Consider the following 12,727-nt stretch of genomic DNA (forward strand, 5'->3'; position numbering starts at 1 on the left):
TTTACATCAGGTCTCAGTTTCTCCCAGAACAACAGGGACTGTTTGGACACCAGCAAATCTGAACTCTGCTTTCTGCAGATGACGGGAACAAAGTGGGATCTACTGGATTTCAGTAGATATGATGCTGCATGGGAGCAACATTTCAGAAAAATGTTTTGGCGTCAAGGCACTCCATATTGGATCATTTGGAAACAATCCTTCATAAAATTAAAAGTATTAAAGAGTGTAAAGCAAAGCAGAAATTTTAACCATCCAGATGATTGAGCCTAAACTCAGGACTGTGTGTTAAAGATGAAGTATTTCATATATCCAGGCATGGTTACCAGGTTCAGAATAGGTAGTAGTAGCCTAGTGGGTAACACACTTGTCTATGAACCAGAAGACCCAGGTTCAAATCCCACTTACTACCATTGTGTCACTGAGCAAGACACTTGACCCTGAGTGTCTACAGGGGGGGGACTGTCGCTCTGGATAAGGGCGTCTGATAAATGCTGTAAATGTAAATGTGAATATTAAAACATTAGAAGCTATACTAACTTAGAGCAGGTGAGTTTCACAGCTTTCCTCAGGAGAATTTGAAGCTGTGAGAGGGTGAAGTGAAAGTGATTAGTTAGTTGTCACATGTGACACACTCTCTGCATTTAACCCATCCCCTGAGGGAGCAGTGGGCAGCCATGAAAGGCGCCCAAGGGGCAGTGTGTGGGGACTCTGCTTTGCTCAGTGGCACCTTGGTGGGTCGGGTTTCTAACCAGCAACCTCCTGATTACGGGTCTGCTTCCTAACCCGCTAGGCCACCACTGCTCCCAACACACACCCAACACAGGGCGCAAAGCAGCTTTAACGTTTAAAAAACGTTCCACAGAATATGTTAATGGAAAAGAGGGGGTGAGCGGGACTCTGGCCTACCGGAGTTGCGGCAGTCGTGGCCCTGCTGTGGCACCTGGATGGAGAATGCCAGCAGGTCAGGCGCTAGAAGGGACTCCGGCTTGCGGATCTCATTGAGCCAGCGGCTCTGGTGCAGCTCTTTGGTATCAGACGGACCCTGGAGCAGCGGAACCAGACGCTCCTTCTGTCCTTCCGTAGACCCTGCAGAGTCCAAGCATTTATGTTAAATGTAATAAATACAAGTACATGAAAAACTGAAGATGTTTCATTTCATTTAATATTCAATCAATCCCAATAAGAATCTCATGTTAGTTCTTGATCTCTAAATCAGTAGATACATTTTTCATGTTTAATTTTTCATTGTTTTAGTGGGACATTATCGTAATCTGATGTTTCAGATTACAAATTCACAGCATATTTATCTGTTGCTAATACTTTACGCAATTTTACATTCAAATCATTATTTCAGAAAGTACAGGAGCTGAAACTGCAAGCAGAGATTTTTTTGCACACACATACGTAGGAGGAGTGGAAGATGGATGGAGTGTGTAAAAGAGCTGAAAAGAGAGAAACACTCTCAGTCTCACGCAGTAAAGTTTAACAGGGCACAGCTGCACACACCTAGGGTCCTGGCACACACTTTTACGGCCCCCACCGTCCCCGAGGCACAGCACACTGCCGCCCGGCGACAGAACTTGAGCTCCACGCTCTGGACCGAGGCATCCAGAGTGGGAGATGGACTGAGACATTTTGTACCTGCGAAAAGACAGAAAACAGTCCATCAGAGATTTATGAGACCTGGACAGCAGCAGACGTGCATGACTTTGATTTCTTGGATTATCTTCAAACATGGATACGGGTGTGTGTGTGTGTGTGTGTTGGGGGGTGGGGGTGGACCAGGAAACACACAATGAGGACAATGAGGACACAGCAATTACATAAAAACACTTTAAAGAATAAAAATGAAAAGATAAAAATTTATCACAGCATCTGCGTTTCTGCTTACAACATCCGCCTCTCAGCTCATAAATGAAATATTAAAAATGCCCATCACACTGAGTATTAGGGGTTTTCCAGCTCATTTGACAACAAAGTACAGTGACCGAATTGGGGTGGGGGGGGGGATAAGGAAACTGAATTATTGGATCCATCTGTCATCGGCAGCTAAAGGATGGGAGTTCCACGCTTCTTCAGGGTGCTCGGCCGAGCTCGGTGCACCGGCTTCCTGATGTATTTATACCCTGGCGCATGCACACAGGCAGGGCCAGAAGGCACAGAGGGTGGTGGTTTTATTTGATCATATTTTCTTCCTGCTTGGCCTGGACGCCGGCCAGTAGAGTATGTCCAAGATACGCGGTGTGCCGCTGGATATTTTACAGGGGGAGCGATTTTTTTTTTAATTTATTTCATTTTTTTTAAGCCAGATAAAAGCAAGGCAACCGGTTTGAGAGACTGTTGTAGAGTATGGAACACTGCTGATTTAGCAACAGACCTGATTTATAAATGAAAGGTTTACAGTTCAAAGGGATCAAAATATCATGGCTCTTAAGTCGTCAGAATAAAATACCATAAAATACTCCAGGTTTAATTTCACCAGGCTGTCGTCTGCAGTGAGGAGGTTGTTATTGCTTTTATTGCAAATCTGCACCGATTCCGGCGGCGAAGGATGAGCTAATCAGGGCTGACGTGCAACAGGTGACCCGAGCCTTGCCGTGCTTTTAGGGGCTTATATAAGGTCTGTGTAATGTGACAGTAGGAGCATGTCTGATCCACTCCCTGTTTACGAGTGGCACCTGCTCCAGCTAAAGTCTCACTGTTATCGCCCAGACCAGATAAGGTCAGAAGACCCCCAACCCCCCACCCACGGTACACCGTCCTTCCAAGAAAAGACTGCCGCGTGCGTGCCGTGCTCGGTTGTGGGACGAAAGGCAATTCGAAGGCGAACGGGCACTGAGACGGCGTGTATATAATGCTGGGAGTGAAAGATGGGACTGGCAAACTCCCGCTGGGAGAGAAAGAGTTCCGAAGTAAAAATAATAAGTGGACAAACGAGCTGCCGATCCCACCACGGCTGAAGTAGCACAGGAAGGCCGCATTCTTTATCTCTGGCGCTGGGTTCTAACAGCGAAGCCTGCGTGGAAAGTATTTTAGTGAGATGTACGAAATGCTAATAAATAACAGCTATCAATATTGAATTAATAAAGCTGACAATACGGCTGCCAGAGAAGAGGGTTCTCTGGAAGAACTCCAGTTCATTACTTTATAACAACCTCTGGAGACTCTCCAAAAGCGGAGCATTGAAAAAGATATTCAGGCCGCTCGGACATCTCTGACTTTCCTTTCTTTTTAACCCTCTGTCTGCACCGTGGTGGAGAGGCGGGGGTCTGCATCTGGTGGGTTTGTCGGATGCAGTGCTGCCGGCCTGGTTATGGAGCTGACCTCATATTAGGAGGACCGCCTCTGGCGTTCATCTGCTGGAAATCCGGAGTCTTTTGTTTTAAGGTTTTTAATTTGAACAAATACCCTAATGGCCCCAATCCCAGCGGAGCAGCACTGATGGAGCACAAGTGGGAATTATGGGCAATTGCAGAAATCACTGACACCAGGCCCTCGGGGGAAGAGGATGTGATTTGGTTTTGCTCACACATACACAGACACACTCCCTGCACCTGTACCGTGAGCTGGCCTGCAGTAACATGCGAGCTACGGAGGGATAAGCAGGGATGGAGTTCGGTGGAATACCAGCACCCGACCGGCCCTCACAGGCTCTCAATCACACAGCGGAGCAGGTCAGACCCTGTTTTAAAGCCCTCTGCATCGCAGATGGCCAGCTTGTGGTACTGAGAGATCGCTGGAGTAGTGGATCATGCAGGCCTGGGCCTGGGACACCTCAGAAACACAAAAAAAGGTAGAAAAAAAGAGCCCAGCAGCACCAGAATAACAAAGACCATTACAGAACTAAAAGGCAGAGGGGGAAACTTTAAAGATGGACGACAGAGGAAACAGTTTACTGTTATGGCTACCATAAGTATATAAAAAAACTGCACAAGGGATTACAATTTTCAAAAGGAATTATATCAAGGTAACTAATATGAAGGATGAGGCAGAGGGGAATCCTGAACACTTGGAAGTACTGTACTTGCTCATGTGTTAAATAACACGTGTGTACATATGTGCATGTAATATTGTCATTAATTGTAAACTTAATTGAAACCAAAATGCTTTCAATCACAGAAAATACTATGCAGGATTTATTAAAGCTTCCGACATGGCAGGACCACAGAAAACCTTGAAGGTAAAGAGAATGCTGGTGTGCTACCACGCTTCACTGTGCAGATTTATAATTTTTTATACCAGTTGCATTGTTTGTGGTTATGCAGTTTTCTCCTTCTCTGCCATTGAAATTTTTCCAAATAAAGAGGAACTTGTGTGAACATGTTCTGTATGAACATTTTTTGTGGTGTGGGCATGTTGCAAAGATTTTTAACATACAACAAGTACTACATTTAGATTTACAGCATTTACATTTACAGCAACTACTGACTTAAAACCAGTAGTTACCGGGACAGTTCCCCCCTGGAGCAACTTAGGGTTAAGTGTCTTGCTCAGGGACACAGTGGTAGTAAATGGGATTTGAATCTGGGTCTTCTGGTTCATAGGCGAGTGTGTTACCCACTAGGGTGGCCTAATGGTTGAGGAAGCGCCCCCGTAATCAGAAGGCTTGAATCCCAATCCGCCAAGGTGCCACTGAGGTGCCACTGAGCAAAACACCGTCCCCACACACTGCTCCCCGGGCGCCTGTCATGGCTGCCCACTGCTCACCAAGGGTGATTGTTAAAAGCAGAGGACACATTTCACTGTGTGCACCATGTACTGTGCTGCTGTGTATCACTTCACTTTAGGCTACTACCACTACTACAGTACTAAGATGAGTAATGTAACTAACTTCTGATACTAAAATAAGTAAAGCTGACTTATTAACATTTATGACAGTAATGTGATTTGGTTTAAAAAAATAATAAGTCGATTGTATTTTATGATTTCTTACAGGACATCTCAGCAGCTGTCATGAGAGACGTGTGCGTTTAATACATATAGTTAGTTACATATTTATATTTATATTACTGTCATGCTTCTAACAGCAGTGGAAAAATCAAACGTGTGTGTGTGTGTGTGTGTGTGTGTGTGTGTGTGTGTGTGTGGAGTGTTTGCGCAGGTCGGGTGGCAGGTGCAGAGGTGAGTAAACGCACAGCTGGAGGTCTGGAAACTAGAGGTCAGTCACTCCATCAAACACCCCGAGGGCAGGCCTCGGCAGCTGGGTCTGCCGGGCAGCTCACCCCCCGCCCCGGACCCTGAGAAAAGCAGCAGCAGAGCTGCAGTCTCCCGCTTCCGTTTCTCACACGCCTCTCCGACTTGGATTGGAGTCCGGTGTGTGTGAGACGGTGTGTGAACGAGTGCATTTATGGGACATCTGCTTACATCAAAGCAGCATTTTCCTCATTCCTGAAAGAGCCGTTTTGCTCGGGAACGATTGGTCTTTATTTTATTCCAGCGCACGGTGTGGGCTTTGATGCTGAAGTTGTACGGTGTGGTAACACTACCTCAAGGGCAGGGATCAAGCGCTCTCATACAGCAGAGAAACATCATGTTTGTTCCACTACAATTAACATTACTGAGATCTAAAGATCTAAACTCCCATGAGCAGATGGTCAGAAATGTGACTGGACACACAGTACTCTGGAGCAGCGACAAATGAGAACAACTTTAACCAAAGTGCACAGCTTGCTGGGTGGGTTGTCATAGTGAGGCTCTGCAGGTGTGACATTTGCATGTTTTGGTCTGTGCGTGTGTGATTAGCATCTGTTCCAGATGCTGGTTCCATCCACTCCGTGGTCAGCCAGTGGATTCCCACCAATCAGACGGGGACAGCTAAGCCAGGGACCAGAAAGGGGGCAGAGGACTCCACAGTGGTGGCGGCGAAGAGTTTGTGTCTTTCTCAGGCCTCAGTTTCATTAAGAAGTGAGGAACTTTGAAGCAGGCAGTCAGCAAATGCCACAATGGCTCAGACCACCAACCACAACCCCAAAACCAATGCTGTCTGGAACAAAACCCCCAATGCAGCAGGCTGATTTTTGTGATTGGAAACCAAACCAGAGCTTGAAGCTGTGCTGGTGATGAGTCTTCACACGCCAGTGGGTCGGATTGGTCTATGTGCTCTTCCCCTCTCTACGATCACTGCCACTGGTTGTTGCAGGCAGAGGAAAACCCTGACGTTAGTTGCGGGATGGCGGGTTGTGGGGCTGAAGTGAATAAAAGCAGATTTATCATCATTTAATTGGTGCGGCCCAGAAAGGGGCTTGTCTTGATCTTTCCTCCCCGTGTTTCATTAACGTTCCGTTTCTTTCGCTCTCTCTCTCTCTCTACATCTGCAGACTTCATGTTGCACCACCGCTCACAATTTGCTTTGTCAGTTTAGACGTGATCCCTCGCGGTGTGAGAAGTGCAGGACTCTGGGTTTAATAGAGTGAAAAAGAACAATGCTTTGATAAAACAGCCCCAATCCATCATGTAAGAATGTCTGCTCACAGGGAGCTTATTTACCCAATTCACCCAGCGAGTGCAGTCAACACACGGCACAGATGTGAATACCGGTACTGCAAAGTATTTGTTTCAGGATGTATGTATTTTTTTTAGAGCCTGCAATGAAACAATCAGTGCATTATAACATGAATAATACAAATGTAAATGTGTTTAACACTAGAAAAATCACAAAAAAGTTCCCCATCAGCCTCAAATAAAATGTTCCAGGGCAAATTATCCAGCATAAATGAAGTGCCATCACTGGCTGACTAAATCAACAACTAGGATGTGCTCATTAACTTGCGTTATCAGTAGGGGTGAAATGATACTCCAAATCACATTTCAGGGTGTGGCCAGCACACACACCAGTCCTCAGCATCCATTTTTGAATCTCTCTCTCATTAAAACACATCACATGACAACGGTGGCCGAGAATTACAAATCAAATGAACGTTTCATTGCAAAAAAAATAAAATAAAATAAAAAAAACTTTGATAAAACTAATTTACAACATGCGAATCATAAGGATAGGATACTATCTAACGGAAGTTTATGTTTTCTGACCGAGCCGAGCAGACCCAAGCCCGACTAAAATGCTAGAAATTGAACCTGAACCCGACCAGACGGCTCGGGCCGAGATTTCCAGCTCTAGAGTCACCGAACGCTGCCAGATAAAACAAGCACCCTAATAACTAATTTCATGAGTTTGGTTGCAATGGAAACACAATGACAACAGACTGCACCTGTTGGGGAAACTTCTGACAATATCACAGACCCTACAAACGTGGTTTTGGTTTTGGTTTTGGTTTCGGTTGAGCCCTAGAGCTGCAACTAATTCACTCATAGCCTGCTAGACGCTTGTGTCAGACAAGGGAATTTTTTCTTTTTTTTAGGGGTATCCTGTGTGCATCCTGTGTAGTGGGAGATCATCCCAGGGCCAATGCTGAGGAGCACAGGACAGCTCTGACGAACAACAGGCCTCAGCTCCAACAACAAAGGGGACGATGATGTCACCGGCCACCACATGGGGACAACGCGTGTCATGTGAGCGAGCGTGTTTGTGTGTGGGGGTTTGCGCAGCAACACACTGCTCCTCTGTCCTCTGCAGGCAAGTGCTAACTCATATGCTAGTCATATGGCGAGGTGCTGCAGCATTAGCCGCCACAGCCGAGGACGCTGGGACAGAGTCTGGATCGGTTTAAAACGTCATCATCCCTCCTTTGGAAAAGACCAACTGCGGCTTATTAAAAATTTCACGGAGACGACCCAGTCTCAGATTCCGGTTAGATTTATTTACCAGTTGTTTAATGCTGACAAGACTGATTTCTTATTTCAAAAGGTTGCACTCACACGAGGGACCCCCTTTCGTCTCTCTGCCTTTGCCCCGATGTCAATCTGTGGAGCAGACAGACAGACATTCCTGCAAAGCCAGCGAGATACCTCTTCAAAGGCCCACCAAAAGCAAGGCAGCGGCACAAACACGCCTCTCTGGCAGCGCGTTCGCTTTCTCGTCTCTGCCTGTGACGACCGCAGACCACGACTTCGTTCCACGCCACTTTTCAGCACAGAACAATTGAATGGAGATATATTAAAAACAATGGGGGCGATAAAAGCCCTGCGGGGTGGAAAGGAGAAACGGCCCGGCATCGTTCCCTGGCACCCATCGACACCAAATCACCCAATCCACAGTGGGCCACGGCTTCACACTCTCATGGTGACGGCTCTTCGGGCGTGAGCAGCGGAGTCGGACGCGGCCTCATAAGTCGCAGCGGCATGGACCGGTGTCGACTTTCCGCCCTGATCGGGTAATATGAAAATCAACACTTCCCTCCCCTCCGACAACAGCGGGCCATTACCGGCGCGCCGGAGTCAGCCCCGCCGACCTGGGATCGTTTCGGGTTCACGACATGACGGCCCAGCCGCCACCCCTCCACCTTTTCTAGCTGTGCAGAAGCGCATGAGAACGCTTGTTGACAAGAAAGGCAAGAAAAGGTCCAGTTTGTTGCAAAAAAAAATCTAAAGACGTCCTCCTGACGTAAGGCCGAAAGAGTTTACCCGCCACCCACCTTACCGTTTTTCTTGCCCTTCTCTTCTTTTTTCCCCCCCTTTCTGTCTAGACAAATATGACAAAAGTGAAGGGAAAACAAAGACCTAGTTCAATAACAACACCGTGTTTTTTTAACGCTAATATTGCACAAATGGTGCGCATACACCTCCTGCGTCCAACATTCCTACCACCATTTTCCATAAATGGGGAGCAAATGTCCTTCAACAGAACAGATCAGAGCAGAGGCAAAACAGGGGAGGTTGGGGGTGGGTTACATTTAACACAAATCCAATTATGTGGGTGGGTAAGGAAAGGGGGGTCTAGAGAAAGGTGGGTTTAATAAAAGCAGAGGTGATGCCCGTGTGTTTTCTGAAGTGTTCTTTAACCACTTATAGCCAACACTTTCCCCCCTCTCGCTCCCTGGCCGCCCTCCAGCAGACTTCCATCTGGGCAGCGGGCCACTCACGGTCACATAGCCGTCATGCTGAAGTTATGTCACAGCTCGTATATCAAACGTCCGTCGGTCTGAGCCGGGCCCGCGCTGTCGCTCGCCTTGCATTAACCCCCTCCTTGCTCCCCTTTCCGGCCCACGTCCACTTGCCCCACGGACATGAAAACCTCCAGGTGGTCTCCTGCAGGAGAAGTCGTGCTGAGATGCCACCATGCTGCCACCATGAACAATGAAACGCTGCATCTGCACATCAAACGCGGTTCAACAACAGAGTGTAATTCAATAACTTCACTATTGCAGCGTTTATCAATCAATTATCAATATTATTTTTTATTATTTCTATGTTTAATGCAGCAAAGAAATAGAAAGATATAGACATAATTCTTGGTTGAAACTTTCCATCTAAGACTAGTCCTGTTTGTTCTGAATGATCCAGTAGTATATTCTCCCTTTTTCCCAGGCTGATGTGAGACACAAAGTAAACATAGAGCAGGACACAACTTCAAAACATCCTCTAAAACTCTATCTATACCCGGTGACTTTTAAAGAGCAAATTAAAAAAGTGACTAACTAGAATTTTCTTCGTAATTCTATAGTGTGAAGTGAAGTGATTGTCATTGTGATACACAGCAGCACAGCACACATGCACACAGTGAAATGTGTCCTCTGCATTTATCCCATCACCCCTGGTGAGCAAAGGGCAGCCATGACAGGCGCCTGGGGAGCAGTGTGTGAGGACGGTGCTTTGCTCAGTGGCACCTCAGTGGCACCTTGGCGGGTCGGCAACCTTCTGATTACAGGGAGGCTTCCTTAACCGCTAGGCCACCACTGCTCCTTGCAGTGATGTGGTTCGAATTTTACTGTGCAGCACAGTCATGTGTCAAGTCTGCTGAGCAGTAGCCCTGTGGGGAACCTGTGCTCAGTCTGAGGACCTTGGAGGTGTTATTTCATGTAGACACAGACCGAGGCCTGGCTGTTAGGAAGTCCAAGATCCAGTTGCAGAGTGGAGAGCTTAATAAGCAGGTCCAACTTCTTTACCAGTTTCTGAGGGATAACAGTACTGAATGCTGAGTGTCTTTTTATGTCTAAGTTGGGAGAAGGTTGCATGTAGGGCAGACAAAATGGCATCGCCCGTGGAGGGGTTAGGGTGGAAAGCAAACTGTCCAGAGTCTGTGGGAGTTGGGTTTTCAGTACCAGTATGATATTCCAAGTATTTTCAGTTGAAGCACATTTTAACTAAGCATAATCATTGCTCTATAACCTGTTGTTAAACTGTTCGAAGAGAGTCCTCTTCCAAAAAACTCATGGAGTCATGGAAACTTGACATTTATATTCATGAAGCGAATTGGGAATTAGCTTGTTTTAAGGCTCAGACTCAATCTGTCAGTATCAAATTTAAGCTACAGAATAAATGGCTGATGCGGCAAGCCAAGCGCCTAGCACAACATGTATCCAACTGTCCCTGATGTCTGCGTGAAGTGTGGGAATGAAAATGGTGCTCTAATCCATTGTTTGTGGGAATGTGAAGGGATGCAAGAGTTTTGGAAGAATGTGATGGAATGCATGAGCCATATTGCAGGAGGGGAAATCCCTCTGCAATCCAGGCTAACGATACTTGAAATATATCCTGCAGATCTTGTTGTGACTCAGAAACAATCACCACTCATTGATTGCCAGGAGGACAACTGCTCTACTATGGACAAGTTTGGAAGCACCTTCTATTGTCGACTTGTCTGTCTATGGAGAAACTAATTTATATTATTAAAAGTGAAAAGGGAATTCATTCATTTTTTTTTTAGAAACTCGTGATTGGTTAACATGGTCTGTATGTCATCCATGTCAGGCTTGTGCTGTTCCATGTAGGGCCCCCTAGGCCCTTCTGCCTCCTTGGAAGATCTCTCAGGAAGGGCTGTGTCAGTCCAAAAAAAACATTCAGCTGCAGCATCACATCCAAATAAAGGGTGGGCTGTTTTGTTGCTCAAAATACCATGCTCCTTTAAAAGCAGCAAGCAGCGGATGTACCATACATCTTTTATAATGAGTTGTCCACAGCTCTTTATTCCGGGTGGATCTCTGTGTTGTCCCCACGTTTTTATGGCATGAATGGTCGTTTCAGAAAAGGCAGACTAACTGTGTGTAATCAAGGACATCGAGTGAAGCAACTCCCATCACACTCATTTCCCCTCGTCTTAAAACCCTGTTTATTGGAGGAGGAAGGAGCGTCCTCTGCAATCTCCCAGACCACCACCATCTGCATGGCCAAGAACTCGTCCCTGCAAAGCTTTGTTTTATGTCTGGCAATAAATACAACGTTCCATTTTTGGCTAAGTCCTTCAGAAGATGCTGCATGAATGAAATACAAATGTAGGTGAGGAGTAGGCATATTCCAGTCCCACCCACCAAGACACACACATAGAAACCAAACATTCACCCAAACACGCATAATCTACAAATCTACACATAAACACATCATAAACGTGACATTGCAGCGCACTTTAGTTACACAGAGACAACGTCTGCCTGAAACAAACATACCGAGGACGTAAGCAATCTGTAACGGTCTCGCACAGAGAGCTGGAGGGACAGCCACCATGTTCTGAAGGGGCTGGGGTGATTGTGGGTCGGTCGCATGGCGAGAAGCAGTGCGTTTCTCGCTGCCAAATGCCCCACCCAGCCCGGGCCCTCACGGGCCGCCTGTTGTTAAAAAAAATAAAAAATAGGTGGGCATGGGAACAGATGCTGGCAAGACGAATAGTGACACCAGCTGAGCTGCAGATGGAGAAAAAGAGAGAGCGGCTTAAAGGCTGACATCAGCCTGGGAGAAAGGGAAAATATACTACTGGATCATTCAGAACAAACAGGACTAGTCTTAGATGGAAACACTAAAAACATCCTCTTTTTCCCTCATGTTTCCATGCCTACGTCCACTTTCCAAAAACGATATCCAGGTCAGGTTTGTAGGGATGCTGGAGCACATTAAGGAAATCCATGGAAACACATGCAGATCATGCAAACCAAGGGAAACCAGACCATATCTCTAGATTAACCAGGACATGCCACCACACCTCACACCCTGACCATATGAACGTTTGGTTGATGTTGTCTGTTCATCTCTCATCACTAACCTGCAGTCTGTTACTGCTACACTGGACATTGCACAATCTATGCACTATGCACTTTAGTAGTATCCATAACCACTCCCTCTTTGTCTTATGTTCTTATAAATATATTTGCTTGCATTTGAGCTCGCTAAAAAAAATTTTAACAGCCCTATTCCTCTTTAATTTTTTTCCCCTTTATTCAAATGTATTTATCCTTTTATTTCTTTGTATTTTATTACCTAATTTTATTTCTTTAGCTATGGTATAAACAGCGAAAGGTATAAACAGCACCATTCAGGATGCATTTCACTGCGTGTTGAACAGCTTTAACTATGCAAAAATCATGACCCTTACTTCAAGAAAGTAGCACTAAGCAAAGGACCACTACGCAGCCACATTCATATTTAATTCTGAAAAAAAAAAAGTTGCATCTTCATGTGGTAGAATTGTGGAAAAGTTTGGCAAAGTTGGCATAACTCATTTTTTTTCCATCATTGCACTAAAAGAACAGGCCTTTGGGTTCTACCGAGCTCTCGCTCTGCTTTCATCTGCAGCCCAAGCGAAAGCACATGGCAAGACTTTGCCGCCATGGTTCTTTTACGCTGAAACACATTAGCGTTCTGTCGACGTGTGCAAAGATAAAAACTCGTTTTTTTTCCTCAT

The 12,727-nt window shown here is 45.9% G+C and overlaps 1 protein-coding gene across 4 annotated transcripts in view; it reads right to left on the reverse strand.

Moving 5' to 3' along the window:
• The window catches only part of vps13b (vacuolar protein sorting 13 homolog B), a 256,357-nt gene that overhangs the window by 185,359 nt on the left and 58,271 nt on the right, over nt 1–12,727 (reverse strand). For all 4 annotated transcript variants that reach the window (XR_003749954.1, XM_028981926.1, XM_028981927.1 and 1 more), the window contains exons 18-19: nt 1,507–1,641; nt 907–1,086 (exon numbers count right to left, since the gene is read on the reverse strand). Coding sequence is in view for 3 of the 4 variants with exons in the window: in XM_028981926.1 (XP_028837759.1) it covers nt 907–1,086; nt 1,507–1,641 (315 nt within the window). In the remaining variant the exon portion in view is untranslated. The remainder of the gene's footprint in view (nt 1–906; nt 1,087–1,506; nt 1,642–12,727) is intronic.

This window comes from Denticeps clupeoides, chromosome 5, assembly GCF_900700375.1.
Source record: "Denticeps clupeoides chromosome 5, fDenClu1.1, whole genome shotgun sequence".
Taxonomy (NCBI): Eukaryota; Metazoa; Chordata; class Actinopteri; order Clupeiformes; family Denticipitidae; genus Denticeps; species Denticeps clupeoides.